At 38.4% G+C, this 20475-nt stretch overlaps 1 protein-coding gene across 4 annotated transcripts in view; it reads right to left on the bottom strand.

The window, feature by feature from the left end:
- Nucleotides 1-726: 726 nt before the first annotated feature.
- Nucleotides 727-20475, bottom strand: part of atp6v1h (ATPase H+ transporting V1 subunit H) — a 49858-nt gene continuing 30109 nt past the window's right edge. For all 4 annotated transcript variants that reach the window (XM_036596286.1, XM_036596289.1, XM_036596287.1 and 1 more), the window contains 5 exons: nt 15332-15510; nt 14896-15021; nt 13549-13650; nt 8786-8899; nt 727-1231 (listed from right to left, as the gene is read on the bottom strand). In XM_036596286.1, the coding sequence (XP_036452179.1) occupies nt 1165-1231; nt 8786-8899; nt 13549-13650; nt 14896-15021; nt 15332-15510 (588 nt within the window). In that variant the 3' untranslated portion in view covers nt 727-1164. The remainder of the gene's footprint in view (nt 1232-8785; nt 8900-13548; nt 13651-14895; nt 15022-15331; nt 15511-20475) is intronic.

Below are 20475 nucleotides of genomic sequence, written 5' to 3'. Positions count from 1 at the left end.
TAAGTAATTATTATAGTCCATTACAGTTTGTGAGAAGTAATTAGTAATGACCAACTACTCGAACACTGTGGTGAAGCAGCCTTAAACTAAATATATCACAGCATAGTGAGGGAGAGGCAGCACCATCCCACCTGCAGTCGTAGCACGCGTGTGAAGAGCCTCTCAGGCGCAGTGTGTCAGTACATGTCAGTGCGCTCTTCTCTCTTACCGCTGTGCGAGGACAGAGCGCCAGGCAGGAACACACACTGCGGATTCATCAAGTGTGTTCCAGCAGCATGCACTCAGTCAAACCCAATCTCTCTGCACCGCTTCCGAATTCCCAAAGGTGTGTGGGAAGCCTCACTTTCTTTTTTTTTAGGCTTTACATGTGAAACAAAGGTCATGCGCTTCTAGCCTGAGAGAAATGATTCATGCAGTGGTGATACTGAAGGATTACAATATACAAAAACTAATATTTGTAAAGAGACCGTAGCAGCCCCAGACCAATCTATCTATCTGCCCACCCCTGAGATCATGAGCAAATAACTTCAATTTCATCCTTTCTTCCTCTCATGCCCTAAATGCACAAAAACTCTGCAAAAGAAATGAATGAAGAAGTTTTTTAGAGGTTCTTTCAGTGTGGGAGCTGATGCTTAGATGTTTTTCAGTGGAAGACGGTCTTTTTAATGTCCATTTAATTGAACGTCCACGGTAAGATCTAAGGAATATGTAGCAACACTTGAAATAGACATGTTAAATTAAAGTCTTTTATTGGAATGCATATCATTTGTTTTACACACAACACATAAATAACACTGAATATCATTTACTTTGGAAATGACTTAGTTCACATCATGAAGACGCACAGTCACAAGGAAAGTAAAGCCCCTAGGAGCAGTTTCTGCTAGTTGTTGATTCTGCAACAAACGAATGTCAATCACCTGCTGAAATGTACACATATATACATTTATCGTAACTCAGAGCTAGTTCTAAAGCAACCATGGTGCTGTGTGAGCAGTTAATGACCAGGGCTTTAAGTCTTGGGAAGCAGTCCAGTTGTCGAAGGATTTTAAGGACACAAATACAGTATATCAACTTAACAGCATCAAACATTTAGTTTAACACATATTCATAATGCAGCTGTAATAGACATTCACACAACATCCACTGACGCAATCATACTGTTCAGCTTCTGGCAGCTACAGCTGGGGTGGCCTGCTCTGTGGACTGCAGCTGTTTCCCCAGGTACTCCCTGCAAAACATGAAACAACCTTCAGGCTCATTATATTCATATAGAGACCAGACTTTCAACAATCGTCAGAGGGATTTGTCGCTCAGTGTGGCCAAGAACCTAGATACTGTTACTGTTGAATAATTTTGGGATACCTATATCAGTATTGATACCTAGACTTCGATATCAATTCCTAAACAATACTCTCCAATGACTTCTTTCATATACGAATTCTTCTTTTTCAACATATCAAAATCAAATCTCTTTCTAAAGGCACTTCAAAAAATAACAAAACCCACTAAACCAACTAAAACAGCACTATGTATAGCCTAGGTGAGAGCTATAATGTAATATCATCACCACATACCTTTTCATGAATAATGCTACTGTTGTGAATTCACTCCACTCAGATAGTTTACTTTGCTAGCTTTCAGAACATCAATTCGTAGCTTAGCAAAGAAGCAGTAAGAAATATTCAAACTGACTAGTAAATTTCAGTGTTTTAACAAACTAACAAAAAGCATCAAGATTAATGTTAGCTTGTACATTACATTTTTCATAATAGGCAGCCACAATCAAAAAGTGCTGGGTTAGTGCTGCCAGATTGTCCTCTGCAGCCTTAGGCACTGCTATTTGTATTTGAACTTGTTTTTTGTCCAACAGTGGGCTTGATGTTAGTAACTTGCTCATTAGCCAATCACCAGTGTAGATTTTGAAACAAGCATGCTTGCTGGCTCACTGACACTGATATGACTGACTACTCAGGTACCGAAATTTGTAACGGAATGGCAGAATTTCAGACTGTCTTTGGTATTAAAGCCATTTGGTCAGTACCATAAAACTACTGAATTTCAGTACCCAACCACTAACCTTCAACACTGCTTAATGTTAGTAACTTACTCATTAGCCTATCAGCAGCATACTTCTTGGCACACTGATGCTGATAAGACAGCTAGTCAGGTACCAAAATTTGGAATTGAATGAGTTTTTGATACTCTGTGTTGTTAAAGTCATTCGGTACCATAAAAATGAATTTGAATACCCAGTCCTGAAAACAACCAACCACAAAACCTTTGTTTTAATGTTACATGTAAGGGCAGGTTTCAAAGGCCATAAATACAACCTAATTAGTGTTTAAGTGGTTTTGGCTCAAAACAAGATAGGGGCACTGAAAACAATGCTTTTTTGTTTACTGTTGTTTTTCATCATTAAAGAGAGTTTATTTTGCATTACTGTACCAAAATGATGAGCAGAGGACGCTTATGAAATAAGTAATATTTGTTTTAATGTAGAAGCGTCATGTAACGTGCTCATATATGTATTTTCAGCTGCCATATAGTGAGGGGATGCTGCATGCTTTTGGCCAGCTACTTTGAAAGGTTGAGAAGGGAAAAGGAAGCCCTCTGTATACAATGACAGCTGATCATAATGCAGCAGATGGTTGATCATGGCATCACTTCAAAAGACTACTCTGCCTCTCTTAAGGAGAGGCTCTTACTCTGGCCTGCATATGACTGTCAAGACTGCATATTGTAACTCGATTCAACCCACATTTCTGAACAATCTCTCATTCAGATGAAAAGATTTTATAAAAAAAAAGAGCTTTAACACTTTTGAATTTCTAAAAAGGCTACTTTAATATGCAGAGCTAACTCATGTATGCAGATGTCTCACTGTGAGAAGCTGCCTCCTCTGTTAGTTTAAAAGCTTTAAAAAGCTCTAAAAGCGTACGATCTCCAAACGGACAGAAATCGTGCCTCCTTGCTCAGTCCTCTACAAATGCTTCTTTAGGTTGTTTGTTTTCTGAGGGAACTAAAAGGGAAGTTTAACAAATGATTCAGTTACCAAGACATTTCAATTACATACAGTACACACCTGCCACTGTTAATTCTTGTTTTTCATCCAAAAAGACAACAGATAATCACGTTCCCTGTGCCCTGCACTGTAAATCAATTTTGGTGCAGGGACCCATAAAAACAATACAATAAAGAGGAAAATGACTACTCCTCTATAATTTGGTTTGTTTGTTTTATCAGTTAATGGGATAAATAAGCAAAATGATTTACTCCATTAGTTAATGGAACAAATGAGTTAAATTATAGCACTGCATAGTCTTTAAATTGCCATTTTCTTTCCCTTTACTGTATTCACATTTTTGTCAGTCTATGCACCAAATTTCAGTTTTAGGATGAAAAAACGAGAGAGAGAGAGAGAGAGAGAGAGAGAGAGAGAGAGAGAGAGAGAGAGAGAGAGAGAGATACAAAGAGAGATAGACTAGAGTAAGAGAAAAAAGTGGAGGTGTGAGACAAAGAAAAGAGAAAAAGTGAAAGAGGGTAGAGAGAAGAGAGCAGAGAAAACGAGAATAGAGAAAGAATGAGAAGAGAAAGGAGAGACAAAGTGAGGAGAAGAGAAAGAGAGGGGAACAGAGTGCAAATTGAAGAAAAAAGGGGGAGAAAGAGGGTGAGATAAGATAAAGACAAGAAAATAGAGAAAACAGAAAGAAACAATGAAAAAGAGAAAGGCAAATAAAAGAAAGAAAAGAAAGCAAGAAAGATGAGAAAGGGGGAGTGTGAAAGAAAGATAAAGAGAAAAGAGATATAATACAAACAAGGGTAGAGAAGCAGAGCAGAGTGAGAATATGAGAGAAAGAGTGAGAAGAGAAAGAGGAAAGAGAAAGCAAGGGGAAGAGAGAGAGAGAGAGGAACAAAGGGTGAAGAAGAAAGGGAGGGTGGGTGAGAGAAGATAAAGATAGGAAGATAAAGAAAACAAAGAAAATGAAAAGGAGAGAAAGAGAAGGACAAATTGAAAGAAAGAAAGAAAGAGGGTAGAGAGAAGAGAGCAGAGAAAGCAAGAGAGTGAGAAGAGAAAGAGGAGAGAGAAAGAGAGGAACAGAAGGTGAAGAAAAAGAGGGAGGTGAGGAGGGTGACAGAAGATGAAGAGAGGAAGATAAAGAAAACAGAAAGAAACAGAGAGAATGAAAAGGAGAGAAGGACAAATGAAAGAAAGGAGTGTGCACCAAATGTGCACGCACGCAGAGTGAGAGCTGAAGATCCTGAAGGTGTTGTAGTGGAGCTGTGTGTGTGACTGCAGGTGTGTCTGCTGGACTGTATGAGCCGAGGCGTCTGAAAGTCGTGCAATTTGCTTTAAACTGCTGTAACTAATTCCTCATTAAAAGTCATTTAACAAGGTCTCACCAGACACACGTGTCAATCCTACTGAAGGAACACACGGTGTTCAGCGCAGACAATCTGTGCTATGTATAAACAGCACCTCAACAGCTTCTGCACCAACCATCTGTTGAAGGCTCGAATCCATAGCAACAACTAAAACAACGCACATCCATCGATGGTTATAAAGGCTAATGAATAACAAGTTCAAGACACTGATTAAAAAAAAGCTCCATTTCTGTGGCTCTCTTTTACATAATGTACTTGTTTGTTAAAAGCTATAGAAAATGTGTAGGCATGAGTTAGTGTAGGAGGCGTTGTCATTCAAATGATGGTCCATACATACATTCACATCTTTAAATACCTCAGTGCCTTACGGCTAATGTTCAAACTTACTCAAGTCACATCAGTTTTAAGAAAGAGAATTTCCTTATTATCTCTTCATCTGTTCTGCACCACTGTCTGCCTAAACCACCCCTCACCGATATTGTGTGGTCAAACATCCTGATCTTGGCAGAACCAACTGGTGAGTTCAGTAATAACTCCCTGGACAGTTGATTAAACTAACACTACCACTGAGACTTCAAAAACGACGGCATCTATCACTTAAAAAGATCATGAAGTTTGTGCCCTCGGGAATGCTGTCTGAGGAACAAGCATAAGCTGCATTTCCATAACATGTAATGAACTACCAACAATAATCACAAGAACATCTTTTATCGGGTTGCTATGTAAATTCAGTGAACCACAACTCAAATCGCCTTCTATTATCTCTCTCTCAACAGCGATCTTCCTTAATGTGGCCTCAATTAAACATACAAATGTGAAGGACCCCTTAGACGGTGCCTCTTCAAATCTAAGACATATTCAATGACTAAGTAGCTTTTAATCAAAGAACAAAGTGGAGAAGGGTAACTATTAAGAAGCTCAAGAAGGGGTGGACAAAGACTTAACATTAAAATTTCTTGAGCTACCTGTCAAAACCTAGCAGCCCTCTCTTTTTTTTGCTTGACGCATTCATGAATTTGACTTTTTCACAGCTTTAAATGAAAAACCACTGCAAAACTAGGACACAATACCAGTTAGCTTTCAAATGAAAGAAAAACAGATGATGTGTTTAGTTTAGCTGCGTAACCAGGCACTGATATTTAGAAGTGTTTATGGTTCTCCACCATAACATACATTTTAAAATGTATGAATCCAATCAACTTGATCTCCAACAAATGCCCCATGCTACAAAAATTCTTCATGAATTTGGTAAAGCAGTGTCCAAGGACCCTTTTCAGAACAAAGCATTTGTACCCATCCAATAGCATCATCCCCACTGACCTTAGTTCATTCTGCTATCAGTCATCAGAAAGACAACAAGCTAAAAATAGCAACTTACCTTGCTATTTAATTAGCTTGACAATTCAGCGGAGACTGTATGCACACAGCAGGTGAACTCAAAGGTCCAGCTTTACTAAGAACACCAATAACAGCAGATAATTTGATTGCGCAGAAGAATAAAATGCACGAGCAATTTGTTTCATGTTCATTGGTGGTCAACTAACAACAGAACTGTAGAAAATTATCACCACCAAGGGCCTCACACAAACTGAGCAGTGCTTTTAGACTGTGTGTAAGCTGTGAGCTGGTGATCTGTAATTAAAATGGAGCAAAAAACTGTTAAGCAATAACCTCAGCTAACTGGATTTTTCAAATGAAAAGAACACATCTCAAGCTAGATGTGACTTGTCTACAAAGAAGCCTTGACAACTAATTATAAAACCCTTTTTGTCAGTGTCCACCCTTTGCCTTTATTACAGCTTCCAATTTTTTCGAGACTTGCTTTCAGTTTTTCAAAGAAATCAGCAAGAATATTTTTCCATACTTACAAAGTTCAGTCTTAGAAGTTGGTTGCATTTTCTGCTTCTCACAATTCAAGTAACCCCAAAGACATTCAGTGATTGTAAGGTCTGGACTCTGGAGTGGTCAGTCCATTGTTCTGAGAACACCAGCAGCTTTGTTTGATTAGGAAATTTTCTTCTTTTTCTCAGTAACGGCTTCCTGACAGGTACACATCCTTACAGACCTTTCAGGTTCATATTGTTGAGTTGTCTTCTCAAAGTGGAAGGATGGACAGAAACACTTTTTTTTCAGATCTGAAGCAAGAGTGGAACTTGATTCTCTCCTCTCTCTCAAAGATGAAAGCTTTACATGCTGTTAATCGGACTGTGGGACTTTTGGATGGTAGTCCCATCTCTGCATCTTTGAAAAACCTTTTGAACTCCAGTTTTGAAAACTCAATTTTTTCCCCTTATTTTTCTTTGACGTTCCCCTTTCTTATGCAAGTGGATTATAATAAAGCAATAAGCCAAGAGAGGCTGTGCATAACTGCGATTTTATAGGGATTTTTCACAGGGAAGGGTGTTATTAGGCACAACGCAAAGCATAATCGACATAAACAAGTATTCTGCCAAGAAATGTCGTCCCTTTAGAGTACGGTATCGTTGCCAAGCAACCATGAACCGCTGAATGAGGAGAACGTTCGGTCGCCCGTTGCTGTAAATTGCAGTAATTTCATGATTTCTTTAACTTTTTGTCATATAACAATGAACATATGACAACAAAGCACTGTTTAATGCAAAAACTTTCACTTTATAAGTACTTTTTTGTCACCAAATCATCATCGCAAGTCTTATTTAGCACCAATCCAGCGGTGCCCCTTTTTTTTCCTGCTGGGGCTGAATCTCAAATGACTCCCTGCTCCCTACATAGTGTACTATGTAGGAATTTAAATACTGGATTCTGCACCCCAACAGTGCATAATATAGCTAAGAAATATGGGACATGGTCACATCCACACTCGAGAAATGATGCACTATTTGGCTGTAAAGGCTAGAATTTCTTAACTTCCATAGCTAAAACACCATTTAGGGAGTACAGAGCCAATTAGATTTTAGGATCGAAACTATCTGTTTTATAAGCATTAATTATTTGTATTTAATTGCCAGTTTGACTGGAAATTAAAAAAATGTAAGGGTGGTCTCTGACTTTTGCACAGTACTGTATTTGAGTCTGATATTTGGACATAAAAAGATCAGTAAAAAATACTGCTAAGAATCTCAATTAAGACAACACTGTATCTCAAAACTCAAGATAAATACACAGTTTTGCAAGTGAGATTACATCTTCCTCCCTAACTTGTGAAAAAACACAAGCAATAACTGTTTTATTGCTCTATCAAACCTTGGTAAACTGAAAAGGACATGCAAATTAACTCATGCAAAAACTAATTTAAAAGAAGCAACATGCTGTGGCAAAAAAGTAGGTTCCAACTGTTTCTTTCAACATTTACTAAAACACCAACCTTTAGTAACTCAGTGCTCAAATGCAACAATTTACCACTTTTGACCTTCTATTAATATTTGCAAGCTATAACTACTGTGACTATGCGAGGTGGAGATTCCACCTGCTACAGAGCAGGTTTTTTTAACATGTTATTTTTGTGAAAGATTGACTTTGCAAAATGATTCATTTTTAGTTTTCCCTTTTACTAGCTGCAGGGATGTAATAATTGATGTTGATGAATATTTGGTGTTGCATTTGCTTCGCGGGCTGGGGTGGGGGGGGGATCAGGTCGTGGCAAGCGAGGGAGGTTATTTACGTAATGAGCAGCAATTACAACCATCCACAGTGAGCCAAGACCAGCTAGCTGAAATGACAAGGGGCTTTCAGCCTGTGATCACAGCATTAATGCACATTTCCAAGAGCAACTCATACAGCTCGCATGTTCTCAATTACTTATGAATAGAAGAGGATGACAATAAAAAAAAAAATAAATAAATAAAAATCAGTTACTCAGTGTTTCATAAGCCCATCTTACATATCAGTCTAGACACGGATATGTTTTAAATAATAACACTGGATTTATTAAGTAACAATAGACATCTGATTGTTTATGAAATGAGTGTCCCAAGACAATGACTTCCACATCTACTGCCTCTCTAACCGACTAATTCTCCAGTACCTATTTTGGCTTTGACCAAATAGAGAAAGATCCTTAAATGTCCAGCCTCATGAGCATTCACTGAAGCACACAACAGTCCCAGCCTTCTGCCATCCTAAGATTTTCCACATTTTCACAGAACTATTTCAGTGTATATGTAACAGCGTTTTAACATGTGAATAAAAATATGCTTTTAAAACCACATTAAAAAAAAAAAAGAGAGGTTAGTGGCCTGACTTGCACTTGTGTTACATTCATGGTGTGTTTCCAGACATTTATATGAGTTTTTATGGGATAAGCCTCTAAAAATCAGTTCACTACCATGGCTTGCATTACAGTTTCACCTGTTAATCTCTAAATACAGATACTGTGTGAGCTCCTGAGGAGGGAGAGATAGCGAGAGAGAGTATAACCTACCAGTTATGCACCATGAGCTTTTGCACCGCCAACAGTGCATTGTAGCGCACCAGTTGATCCTCATGATGCATGTGGTTCATCACCAGCTGCTTCCCACCCAGCTGTTCAATCACCCTGAAAGAGACAAAGAAATGCAAAGAAAGAGTTGATGAGACAAAGAACACAAGAAAGAAACAAAGAGAGAAGAAAAGAGAGAGAATAAAGAAGGAAAAACGAAAAAAACAACAAAAGGTAAGAAAAAGCAAAGAAAGAAGGCAAAAAAAAAAAGAAACAAAGTTGGAGACAGGGAGGAGTAACAGGAAAAGAAACAAAGAAGGAAATGGTCTTGCGAGACCACAGGTGATCTTGTAACGAGAACGTCCAGGGACAATCATAAGACATTTTGAGCTAAATCTGGGTGGGAACTTGTTTTTGTGTGTTAGTTCTGGCTGATTCTGACTGTGCAAATGCATAAAGCAATTTCAACTTAAATGGTATCCGGTAGTACTTTTTAATTTGTTGATGTCTTTATTGGTGAGAATAGATACACAAGGATAGATGTAAGGGTATTAGAAAAAAGAGAAGAGAGCTGCAACCGAGCATCAAAAGTTCAACAAAACTCATTCTCGTTTCGAGATCACATCTGGCCCTGTGAGACTAAAAACAAAAAGGAAGGAACAGAGTAAGCTGGAGGATGAGGAAGGAAGGAAAGAAGGAAAAAAGGAAGAAAAAAAAAAGATGGAGAGCGGAGGGAGACAGAGTGAGTGAGAGGAGGGAGATAAGGTAGTAGTTTGGGATTAATGTGGTGTGGGAGATGACAGAGTGCTGTGGCCTCTGAGCCTTTGAACTGAGCTCTGGCAGCAATGGAGGGCAACAGCTGCACTCTCTGGCAAAGCTAATCAATAAAATGAAGTGGTCTTTCAGCAGCAAAACTGCACTCATGCTAAGTCCATGCTGTGGAGAAGTCAGTCTCAACAGCTCTCAGTCTGAGCTTAGAATGAGAGTGACCACTAGTCAGACACACAAAAGGTCTCTAACTCTCAATTAGGCCCAACATTTATCTGTTTCAAAACTAGAGAGTTGGCATATTATTATTTTAGAATACTATTTTTGACTGATTGACATTCATATGTCAAGTTGTCTCTGCTATGCAAATGATCAGCCTGTTTTCTCGAGGGTGTATTACATTAACAAAAACAAAATCAAATCAACAAATTATAGCTTTCCGTTTAAACAGTCACTATGCTGAGCATGAGAGCCCTGCATTAAGATTATGCTGCGCTTCATTTGATAAAGAAGACCAACAGTGTTCAGGGAACCCATCAGAGAGCATCTCAAACAATGTTCATATGGTGCATTAAGATCAATGCTACCATGTAAGAAACACTTAATCACTGGGGTGATGATGTATGTGTTTAATTTAAAAAAATCAAGTGTGATTTTTAGGTGGCCAGTTCAGATTTCTTTACAACCAAAAATTTTTTGGAAGATTTTTATTAGCCAGGGCTTTCTTTTTATAGCAACAGACAATAAAGACAACAAAACTGTTTTTTGCTGTTTGTATTTGCTCTTTATCCATAGCTCACAATTTGCAGGCTAAATGAATGCACCAATATGAAACAGACTGTTTTGAATAGGCCCAACACATACACAAATGTGAATGCACAGCTCACAGCTACAATGCATGGATTTTTTTTTAACATTCTAAGAACATGGGAAGGTGCAATAATTGGCCAGTGTATTTTGCCAACATTCTCTTCTCTCACTGTAAACTGGGCAGTCCTAATCTTGGGTAGCGTATTACAAGTACAAGTCAATTTCTGACTCAATGTAAAAGACGGCATTACTACGCCTGGGTTGGTTTTAAAAACTTGATGTGATTTTTTGTCGTCTGTAAAAATCAGACTTGTTGTGAACAGGCCTTTATGTTATTTACATCAGATACTGTAACAGATAAGCCATAATTAAAAATGAATGCATTTAATTACATGTCAGGAGTGAATACTCTGAGAATTCCAATCCTGGCTCATTCCGATTATGCAAAAACAAAAATTGACGAAAGCAAAGCAATTTCATTCACATCAATGATATCCTCAGTTTTAAAGGTGGGACACACTGAGAGATATAAGCATATCAGAAAATACAGAAAACACAGCACCAGACTATCTTCACTAGACATAATCAGATTGTAGCAATTCTCCTGGACAACTCCTCATCTCCAGCAGTGGAGATCTGCACAGGCTAAATTGCTCTGGAGTGCTCCAATTATAGGGTTAGTACCAGAGGTGATTCACACCAATGAGCCCCTATAGAGAGCATTTGGCTTCCTGCGAGGCTGGGGGGCGTTTTAAAGAGCATGCTGAGAATGTGCGCTCTGGGTGGTCACCCACAGGGAAATAGAGAGGAGCAGGATTAAAGTCAGGAGAGTCTCTGCTTAGTCTGGAGGACAGGAGCGGCATGGAGAGAGACACATTACTGTGTTTTCAGACAATTTAACTTAAGAACACGGTGTCAGGGTTTGAAGTAGGGCTGTAAAAAAAACAAAAAAGTGATAGAACCATTTGAAATGTGAAATTCATAGGCTGCCCATGTTACGCAAACAATCTAAAATATTAAATCAAGCTATAGGTCATCCAGGGTCAGCATGAGAGCTGTGCCACTGTGCTCATCTCTTTGAAGCCAGTGTGGTGGTGTAAATGCCATCGGCAGTGAATTGAAGTCTAGTTGAAGTAAAGAGCCTTGAGAAGATTCAACCTAGGAGCCCAGTTCTAGTGTTGGGCAATACGATGATATGATATTCTTATCCCGATAAATTACTTTATGATAAGCTTACTGTCTGTGGTTCCACAATACTGACCAATTGCACACTTTGTTAAAAAAAAAAAGGCTTTTAGAAGTATTTCATTTGTTTTCTAGTTTCAAATGAGCTTTTTTATTATATTGTATAGAATTTGTACTCAGATTTGTCTCTGTCTTGGCCATCGGCCTTTCTGGTCTTGAATACAACTACCATTTAAAAAATTATTTTCTTTCTTTTAACTGTTACCATCACAAGCTGACTCATACTCAAGCAACACAGGGGTTAAACTGGTTTGTTTCAATAGCAAACAGAGCTGAGCTCAGGTGCTGCAATTTAATGGAATTGTACAGTGTTTCATACAAATCTTCATGATTAACCACAGTGAGAAATGACCTCTACAGTTACACATTCTTGCACCCCACCCGTTTTTGATTTTTTGCCACTGCAAGTTTGAGTGGTGCATTCTCTGCATTTCATGGCTGATTTTACAACCATGCATGTGTTTATTCCTGCTATTTTATGATTTTTCATTAGGTATTTACTTGCTGGCTAACTGTTTCTTAGACATACACACCTAGCTAGCAAGGTAACTGTTTTTTTTTAGTTTAATATTGCTAATCACAGTTACATTTGTTAGTGATGTTTAAAAGGCTGGGGTTTACTGTAATTTTAATAACAATTTCATGATATTTCATGATACATTGAACAATATTAACTTCCTACACTGTTGACACCCATGGAAAAACTGGGCTCCCTCATCTCCGAAATCCCAATTTAACCCCTGCTTAAACCAGATCATTGCATCTGTTTCTGTTTCATTTAGCCAATTAGCATTTGCATTGATCAGTCATTCAGAGCATTCGCATTGGTCAGAGTCATTCAGAGCGGCCGCTGGTCGGAGTCATTCAGAGTGGGGTATTGGCTGGATTTGGAGTGCGTATCAAATGCCAAGAAATTTACAATCCATACCACATTTGTAAGTAGATCAGGAGGTATTTTATTATGATTTGAAAAAAAAAATATTTTGCAGATGGAAAAAATTACTACTTTATATTTTTTCAGTAATTTGTACTGCAAGCAGATAAAGATTAGTTAAGCCTTGGTCTTGAAGAGGGCTCAATTTTTTAGCTCTTGGTTTTGACCTGGTCTGGTTTTAATTTGGAATCTTGACAATCTTGACTAGTCATAGTCTCATAGTCTTTACAAAGGTGGTTTTGACAACAGCCCTATGCCACAATATGCTACTCTGAGCATATCGTGGATTGTCAGTACTGAAAGAACCCTAAATAAGTGCATGTTTCATTACAAAGAGAGCATAATTAGCCCTCTTTAAACAGATTAAGTGCAGTATATTATGTGAAACGTTGAATAAATATCATGATATTCATAGATTTTGATAGCATTTTTACAAGTGGTACTACTGGTTCTTTTATCTGTTCCAACTTATCAAACTTTAGAAAAACTAAATATTGTGATGCATATCATGTATCTTGAAAATATCTTGTATCATGATGTTATTTTTCATCTCCACCCTTAGGTGAAAATGGATACATCAGAAGAGGCTCCTAAGCAGTGAAGCTGTCTAAGCTTTCATCCAATTGTCAAGAGACTGCGAGTTTGAATCCTGCTGATGCCTGGAGTCCAAAAGAGCAGAACAGGCCCTGCTTAATTAGTTGTGAAGCTGCACAGAGTATGAAACATCGAATAAAAAAAAAAAACAACACAAAAAAATCATTGTACACTGTTTGCAAAAAGCATTTTTAAATGACACTGGTGCATTTATGTATTCATGTATTGTGAAAGTGTCTTCAAGTGCCATGTTTTTGCCATACCGCCTACCCCTCCTCCATTCCAAACAAACGCCCTAGAATCATACAGGGCAGGTGCACTGTCACACAGACGGAAAAATGAGCAGGAGAAAGCAAGTTAGAAAAGATTTATAGGGGCAAAGCTGAGGTGCAAGGGGGGAGATTAACAGGCTTACCTTTTGCCACGAGGGTAATGTCGCACATACTCTCCCACATCATGGGCAGCCACAGCAATAACCTGAGGATCATCAGACACCTCCAGCAGCCTGGTCAGGATCCTGTCATACAAATACAAACATCTCTGCAGGCAAGACCAAACTCAGGCCCCCGGGGCATTACTTAATGTGCATCAAGCACCGCACAGCCGCTTACACGGAGCAAATACAAAAAGACAGGCACAACGAGTGTAACAATGTCGTGGCTTAAAACGTGCAGTCTATATCAAGCAGGGAAAAATACAGAGAGAAACATTAGCTCAGTGAAAGATGAAATACTAAGGGAATTGGCAAAGAAATTGTTGTGCCTTAAAATGGCCCTTGAACAAAGCAGTAAGAGAACAAGAGCGTGTAATTTCCGATATTGCACGACACATAAACATGTCTATTTCAGCTGTTGCTCGCATTCGAGCTGAGCTCAGTAACAACAGGGTACGAATGAAACAGGGACCCGCAATCACGAGGAGGACCGGAAATTATAACATTTGAGCAAAAAAATGAATAAATAAATAAATAAAATAAAATAAAATAATAATAATAATATAAATATATATATATATATATATATATATATATATATATATATACACATACAATGACTGAAAAATGGGGAGAGGGAGAGAGGGAGAGAGAGAGAGAGAGAGAGACAGAGAAAGAGAGAGACACACACACACACACACACACACACACACACACACAACACACACACACACACACACATCTATTCAAGGTTTAGACATTTAGAAAATGAACTACACAAAGCGGCGGGATGAAAGGCAAGCGGGACTGAGCCAAAACATAAACTGCAGCTGTCTAAAAGGAAGCCGGTCCTGATTATGTAGAGCGGCATGATGAGAGAAATGAGATGAGGAGACCGAGACTTCAAAAACCGAATGTCAAAAGCGCTAGCAAGAGCCTGGTTAAAATACTGAAAGACAATGATGGGAATTAATATTTCCTGATCAATTCCAAGCAAAGCAAGTGTAATCTTCAACCTTGAGAAAAAAGAAAGACTGCCCAACAGACAAAACTGTCAAAATCCATCCATAAACAGGTTCTTCAGCTTTACGATTTTTGTCCATTACATCATCACATACTTAACTGCCTCTCACTTTCATTCTGAAAGCCCACATCAATAAAACCACTCAATCCTCTTGAATTCACACACACATTAGATCCATCACAGCATAAATGTACTTTTAGCACTCATACGCAAACTCATTAACATCAACAATATTAATGTCAATGGATGTTAATTGTCAATGGAACAATGTCAATAACAAATGAACTCATTTATCTGCCACTCACTTGAGCAGTTCGTAGTTTTTCTCGTTCAGGCGGACAGCATTCTCTCTCCAGAACTTCTCCGACTTGTGCACCGGACTCCACTCCAGCCGGCCAGACTTCAGCTCCGAGCTGTACTCATCAAAAGAGCTGAGCAATGGAGGAGAGATGAAAGAAAAGTATGAACCATGGAAAATGGAGCCGAGTGGCAAGCAGGTGCTTTTCATGGTCTGAGGCAACAATTTCACAAACGTAATTATCAGCCCTTTATGACAGAGCGCTGACAGGATTGCATGATTTTTAAGACCTGCTTTTATCAGTAGAGCAAACATCAGGATTTAGCTTTCAGGTACATGCGTCATCTTCCAGTCACGTCACTTTGCAATGCAAAATGTATAGCAACATAAACAAAACTGATTACAGCTTGTATACTTGAAATATGTTTGGAAAGGAATAGCACCTGAGGTCCTGGACACTTTCTCCCAGTCTCTCCAGAAGGAATTTGATGTCATCGGTAATGTCTTCATCATCATATTTCTGCTGGTCCAGATTCTCCAGCTGTTTCAGGACTTTGCACTGGATCATGGCCAAAGCATACTCCTGACGAGTCTCCCTCTCTGCAGACTTCTCCAGCAGGTTCTGGACACCACAATTAAGAGAGAACATACAAGTCATTTCGGTGGACTCTTTGGGGAAGAAAATGTGTTTGGTGGTATCAAATATACAACATCATTAGGGAACATTTAAGGGAAAAAAAGACCCAAAGAGACAGGACTGACCAATTTTAAATAGAACAAATGAATCACTAGCTGGAAGGGAACAAACAGACATTAAAATAGACATAAAAACACTTTTTCATGTGGACTAAAATGGAGTATGAGTATGATGACTGGACGTTCTAAAAGAGGAAAAGGTCCATTCATGTCCCCAAAACTGTTTGAACTCCTCGTGCACTAAAGAGCGTGAAACCAGATAGACCCTTTAAATAGATACCCGAAAAACCATGGCGACCATGGCTACCCAAAAAAATTCACCTAGTGTTTTCACCGTTAAACACACTGTTAAACCATTCTCAACCATTAAGGCAAGCTAAACCTGTCTTTTCTTCCCAAGTAAGTTAACCTTGCTCTTGCACACAATATACATACACAAAGTATGTCCTGTGAATATCTTTCCAATACCCATTAAATGATAGATTTTGGCAACATTCTCCTCTCTCAATGTAATCTGGGCAGTCCTAATCTTGTTCAGTGCATTGTCCTCACCAATCACAAGGCTGATGTGGTTTGTCCCACCAACACAGCTTTCACAAAGCTATTCCTCCAAAGAAATTTCAAAATTCACCATGAGAAAGCTAACAAACAAAAGCTAACCTAGAAAGCATAACTGAGCTAGCAAGAACATCCATTTCTTTGTATGTTTGGTCATTTGACCATGCCAACATTATCCAATAGTGAATACGAATCCTACCTTCTTTAAGATGTCACCAAATAGAAGCTGGATAACGTTTTTAGTGAGCTATGGACACAGTGGAGTCTACACCACCTGCCTGTTCAATTTACTTCTCCCTGCACGTGCAGTTGTGTTTAGTTCTGCTTCAATGGTGTAGCAGGCTGGAAGTGTTGGACTAAAGGATATCATCACATGTGTTTATGAAAATATTAGGACCACATACAGACATTTCAGACAAGTGATATTGTAAGTTATTCTGTTATATTTCTGTCTTGTTTTTTTTTTTTTCATTAATTCATTCAAACTTTGCAGGATGTTTAATATAACACTCAATTTTACTATCATACAAACATTTTTAATACTCTTGACACTGTTTTCCCTGGGACTTTAAGATGAAAATAATTTTATAACCCAAGATGTAGGGTCTAGGTGTTCGGTCTAGCAGCTGGTAGAAAGAACTCTGTATTCAACAATGGTAATGTACAAATTCCTGCCCAGTATAATACAAAGCATTTGGACAGTGACACTGACTGCTCTCTCAAATGGTGCCAGTAACAATCAATTTTATTCATTCATACACCTTCATGGAAAAGCTCAAGTGAAAACTGTAACTATTCATCTCAAGGAACCTTAAGGGGTAAATAAACACAGCAGTCCCTGCATTGTCACCTAGAGGAATCCATTCAGACCACTTATCTCCAGGTAAACATTTGAATTGTATGTAACATGTAAAACTCCTTCTCAGCAAAACCACCACAAAGTTCATTTCTTTCCTTATCTATGTACTGAGCTTCTGGCAGGTTTGATTATATTCACCTGCTTCTACATCAGACTGTATACTGAATGCAATTATACTGAAACTGATCATGAGGAACTGCAGACGTGCAGGCCAGCACAGTGAAATGCAGCAAGGCAATTATTAGGCAGCTCATCTGCCTGCTCCAGAGCAGCTGTTGATTAACTGGATTGTGGTGTTATTATACAATAAAGCCTCTGACACAAATGACCAATTAAGATAGAGTTATTGAAAGGCCTGTCGTCCTTTGTGAAGTCAGGATGTGTTACTGATACGTGTGTGAAGGGCAGCAGGGACTTTCGAGTGTGGAGAAAAGGGAGGGGAGAGCTCAAAGGAAGAATTCATATCAGCTGATAGAGTGGAAGCTGTCCCTTTGAATTATGGCAGTAATTTATTTTGGTGAGTATGGCGCTGTACACTGTTGGCATATTAATCTGCCACACAGAACTCCAGCTAAATGCAATGCTAAATGGAGAACTAAATGACAGGCTTTGATCCACCCTCTAATAAGCTGCATGCTGTGGCAGAAAAGGATTATGTAAAAGAGAGGGACATATTGGTGATACTTGCAGAGACTTACAAGCACAGGTATAGCACAAAGCCAGAGAGAAAGAGGTGGCTTCTGTCTTTCACCAACAGAGAAGCTAATTCTTACTGTACTATTTATTATATGTACGTGTATATTCAGGAGCTAATAAGCAGTGCTGACTCAGAGTGGTCCTTATTTACAAGAGAAAAGCAACAGAAATGGTCCAAAATCACTTAGAAAAACAAACTTTCATTACAACTTAGAGCTGCACTATGCAAGATATAGGGATTTGGAGACCTCTCTAGTGGAAATGTGTAATTGCACGCAAAAAAGGTTGTGCTTTGGACCCCATGAACGGATGAATCTGATGATTGTGAGTGTGTTGAAAGAGTATTTAAAGAGAACTCAGTCAAAAATTGGTGAAGGAGGTGTCTTTCGAGGATGTAAGTGAATTATCTACTATTGTCATCATATCCTCATCAGTATAATGATTTTGCATTGGAGATCTAAACAATGACCCAGACCTTCTTTTCAAGTCAGTGCGTGACATTAATATGTAAAGACACATTACATGGTCTGAAAAATTCCCATGAAATCCGATCTGACACCTCTGACTTTTACATTACTATTCCGGCTTCATAGGGTGACTCACAGAAGTGCATGTACAACATAATTTTAGAGCATTTTTTCCTACTGACTCAGTAATGCTACCTCTTTCGATTTTAACAACAACAAAAAAATCTTACATAGTGCAGCTTTAAGAAGGTTTTTGCTTTTCCTGTTAGGTTACAATTCTGGAGATATAAGGTTTTGCTCCGACTGTGATGATATGTCAAAGATCGCTGTTCTGACTGACTGACTATTGTGCCTTATTCAAAAAGAAGTTCAATCTGAAATGTACAGAACAAACTGTGTAGATGTCTTGATCCGTTAGTAAGCAGCAGGGATACATTTGCTTCCCGACGGGCAGGTATAGCACAACATTTACTCCTTTTCTTTCACCACAATAACAGATTGTTTGCAGTAACAACACTGTTTATGATGTCAGCGTAAACAGGCAAGGATAAACTACTATAGACACAGCAGGTGGCCATACATACGTCTTATGACATCACAAATTATAGCAACTTGGGTTGCATGCAAAATGATTTTCCCTAAAAGCTGTCAGAAACATGAAGCAATTCAAAAACAATGAAAATTGCACACAACACGTTCGATTACTCCACTTGTTAACTAAATTAGCAGCATATATTTTTTGGTATACCATATCGTCACATGTTGGCAGCATTTTTATAGTGTTAATTTGTCCAGCTGTCACTGCCATTCTTTTCTATATCTATATCCGTCTTTTATCTATCTCTAGTGTTTTATTGTGTATTTGGGTTTTTTATCTGCTCTGTGTGTGTTATGCCTTTGAAAATAAATGTTAAAAGAACCATTACCATTGTACTTGAGGTCTTATTCATTCTGTCCTAGAAGCACAAGTTCATTGAGGAACACATCAGTCTACTCTTCTGTAATCATTTTTTATCATTTGGATCCCAAATGAATCAGAGCTCTGTGTAAAATGAAGGGGTGTCAAGAGAGAGGAAAATGAATAATCTAACTACACAGATTACAATAACGGTATACTAAAGAACAATACATGGTGGCAAAAGCAGCCATTTGAACCATTGTTATTAACGTTAGCCGGCTAGTTAACACACCTGGTTATAGAAACGTTAGCTTTGAGAAGCTCATGTTTGTTTGTTGTCATGGTTCAGAAAACTGACAAAAACTACCAAACTTCTCCAAGTTAATTAAGAGGATCACCTTTTCAAACATCCATTACATCTTCTGTTTTTGCTTCTTGTCCATTGACCAGGTGAAATTAAGCATTTGAAATGGTGTTATTTGATACGATCACGTGACACGTTATCGGCATTTTGATTGGCTGTTTCATAACACTTGGTTCACAAAGTTGAGAAGCTTGCAACTGCTGTGGCTGGGTATCAAACTGCAGGATGCTTTATGTTATGCAACTCAAGTGCAATTTAGTTTCATGTTGTTTTCAAGCAACTAAAGTTGCATGTAAGTTTCACCGTGTAAAGCTAGCCTTGATTTACATATTTACACTGTTAGAACTTGAGAGTGAATGTTAAACTTTTAAAATGTACCAATGTTTATTTATTAAATGTGACTTATTTTTAAAAGCAATGCAAATTTGGATTTCCATGACATGACTGTTCCATGAAATGATATTTAAGCGTTTAATACAGGAACTGCTCAAGTACAACAAGCGAACTTTAAAAACTCTCATTTAAAGCACAGTAATGGCAGCTTTTGAATTGAGAGAAAAGTGTACCCTTATGCTACCTTTTCCCTGTGGTATTCTTGCATTCTTGCATAATGTTCTCATTTGGAAATGAAGAGCACATTACTTAACACTGTTTACACTACAGCCAAAGTCACGCATGGATTTTATTCCTGTCAGTGCTCCTAAGCACTGCTTTTGTTTTTTGTCCCCTCTCTTTTTCTGCAGGCAGAACATGAGGAGGAAACACACTTCTATGAAATACTACTGAAACATTTTCAGGTATTTGCATGTATTAAAACTGAGGCAGACAACAATATCATTTTGGGTCAAGGTACAAAATGAAAGCCTTGTAATTACGAGCAAGGACAAAGAATGAATCTCTGACGAGGACAAGTTAATAAGATCTGCAGCAGGTGAAATGAAATGCAGCACTCTAATTCAATATGGCCAGAGACATGTACAACGAATTCATTACAAAACACTCATGCCCACAACAGTGCCCAGCTTTCAGAGCTAAATTAAACACTAAGT

Source organism: Colossoma macropomum, unplaced genomic scaffold (assembly GCF_904425465.1).
Source record: "Colossoma macropomum unplaced genomic scaffold, Colossoma_macropomum, whole genome shotgun sequence".
In the NCBI taxonomy this organism is placed as follows: Eukaryota; Metazoa; Chordata; class Actinopteri; order Characiformes; family Serrasalmidae; genus Colossoma; species Colossoma macropomum.
This window is presented reverse-complemented; position numbering and strand designations above follow the sequence as displayed.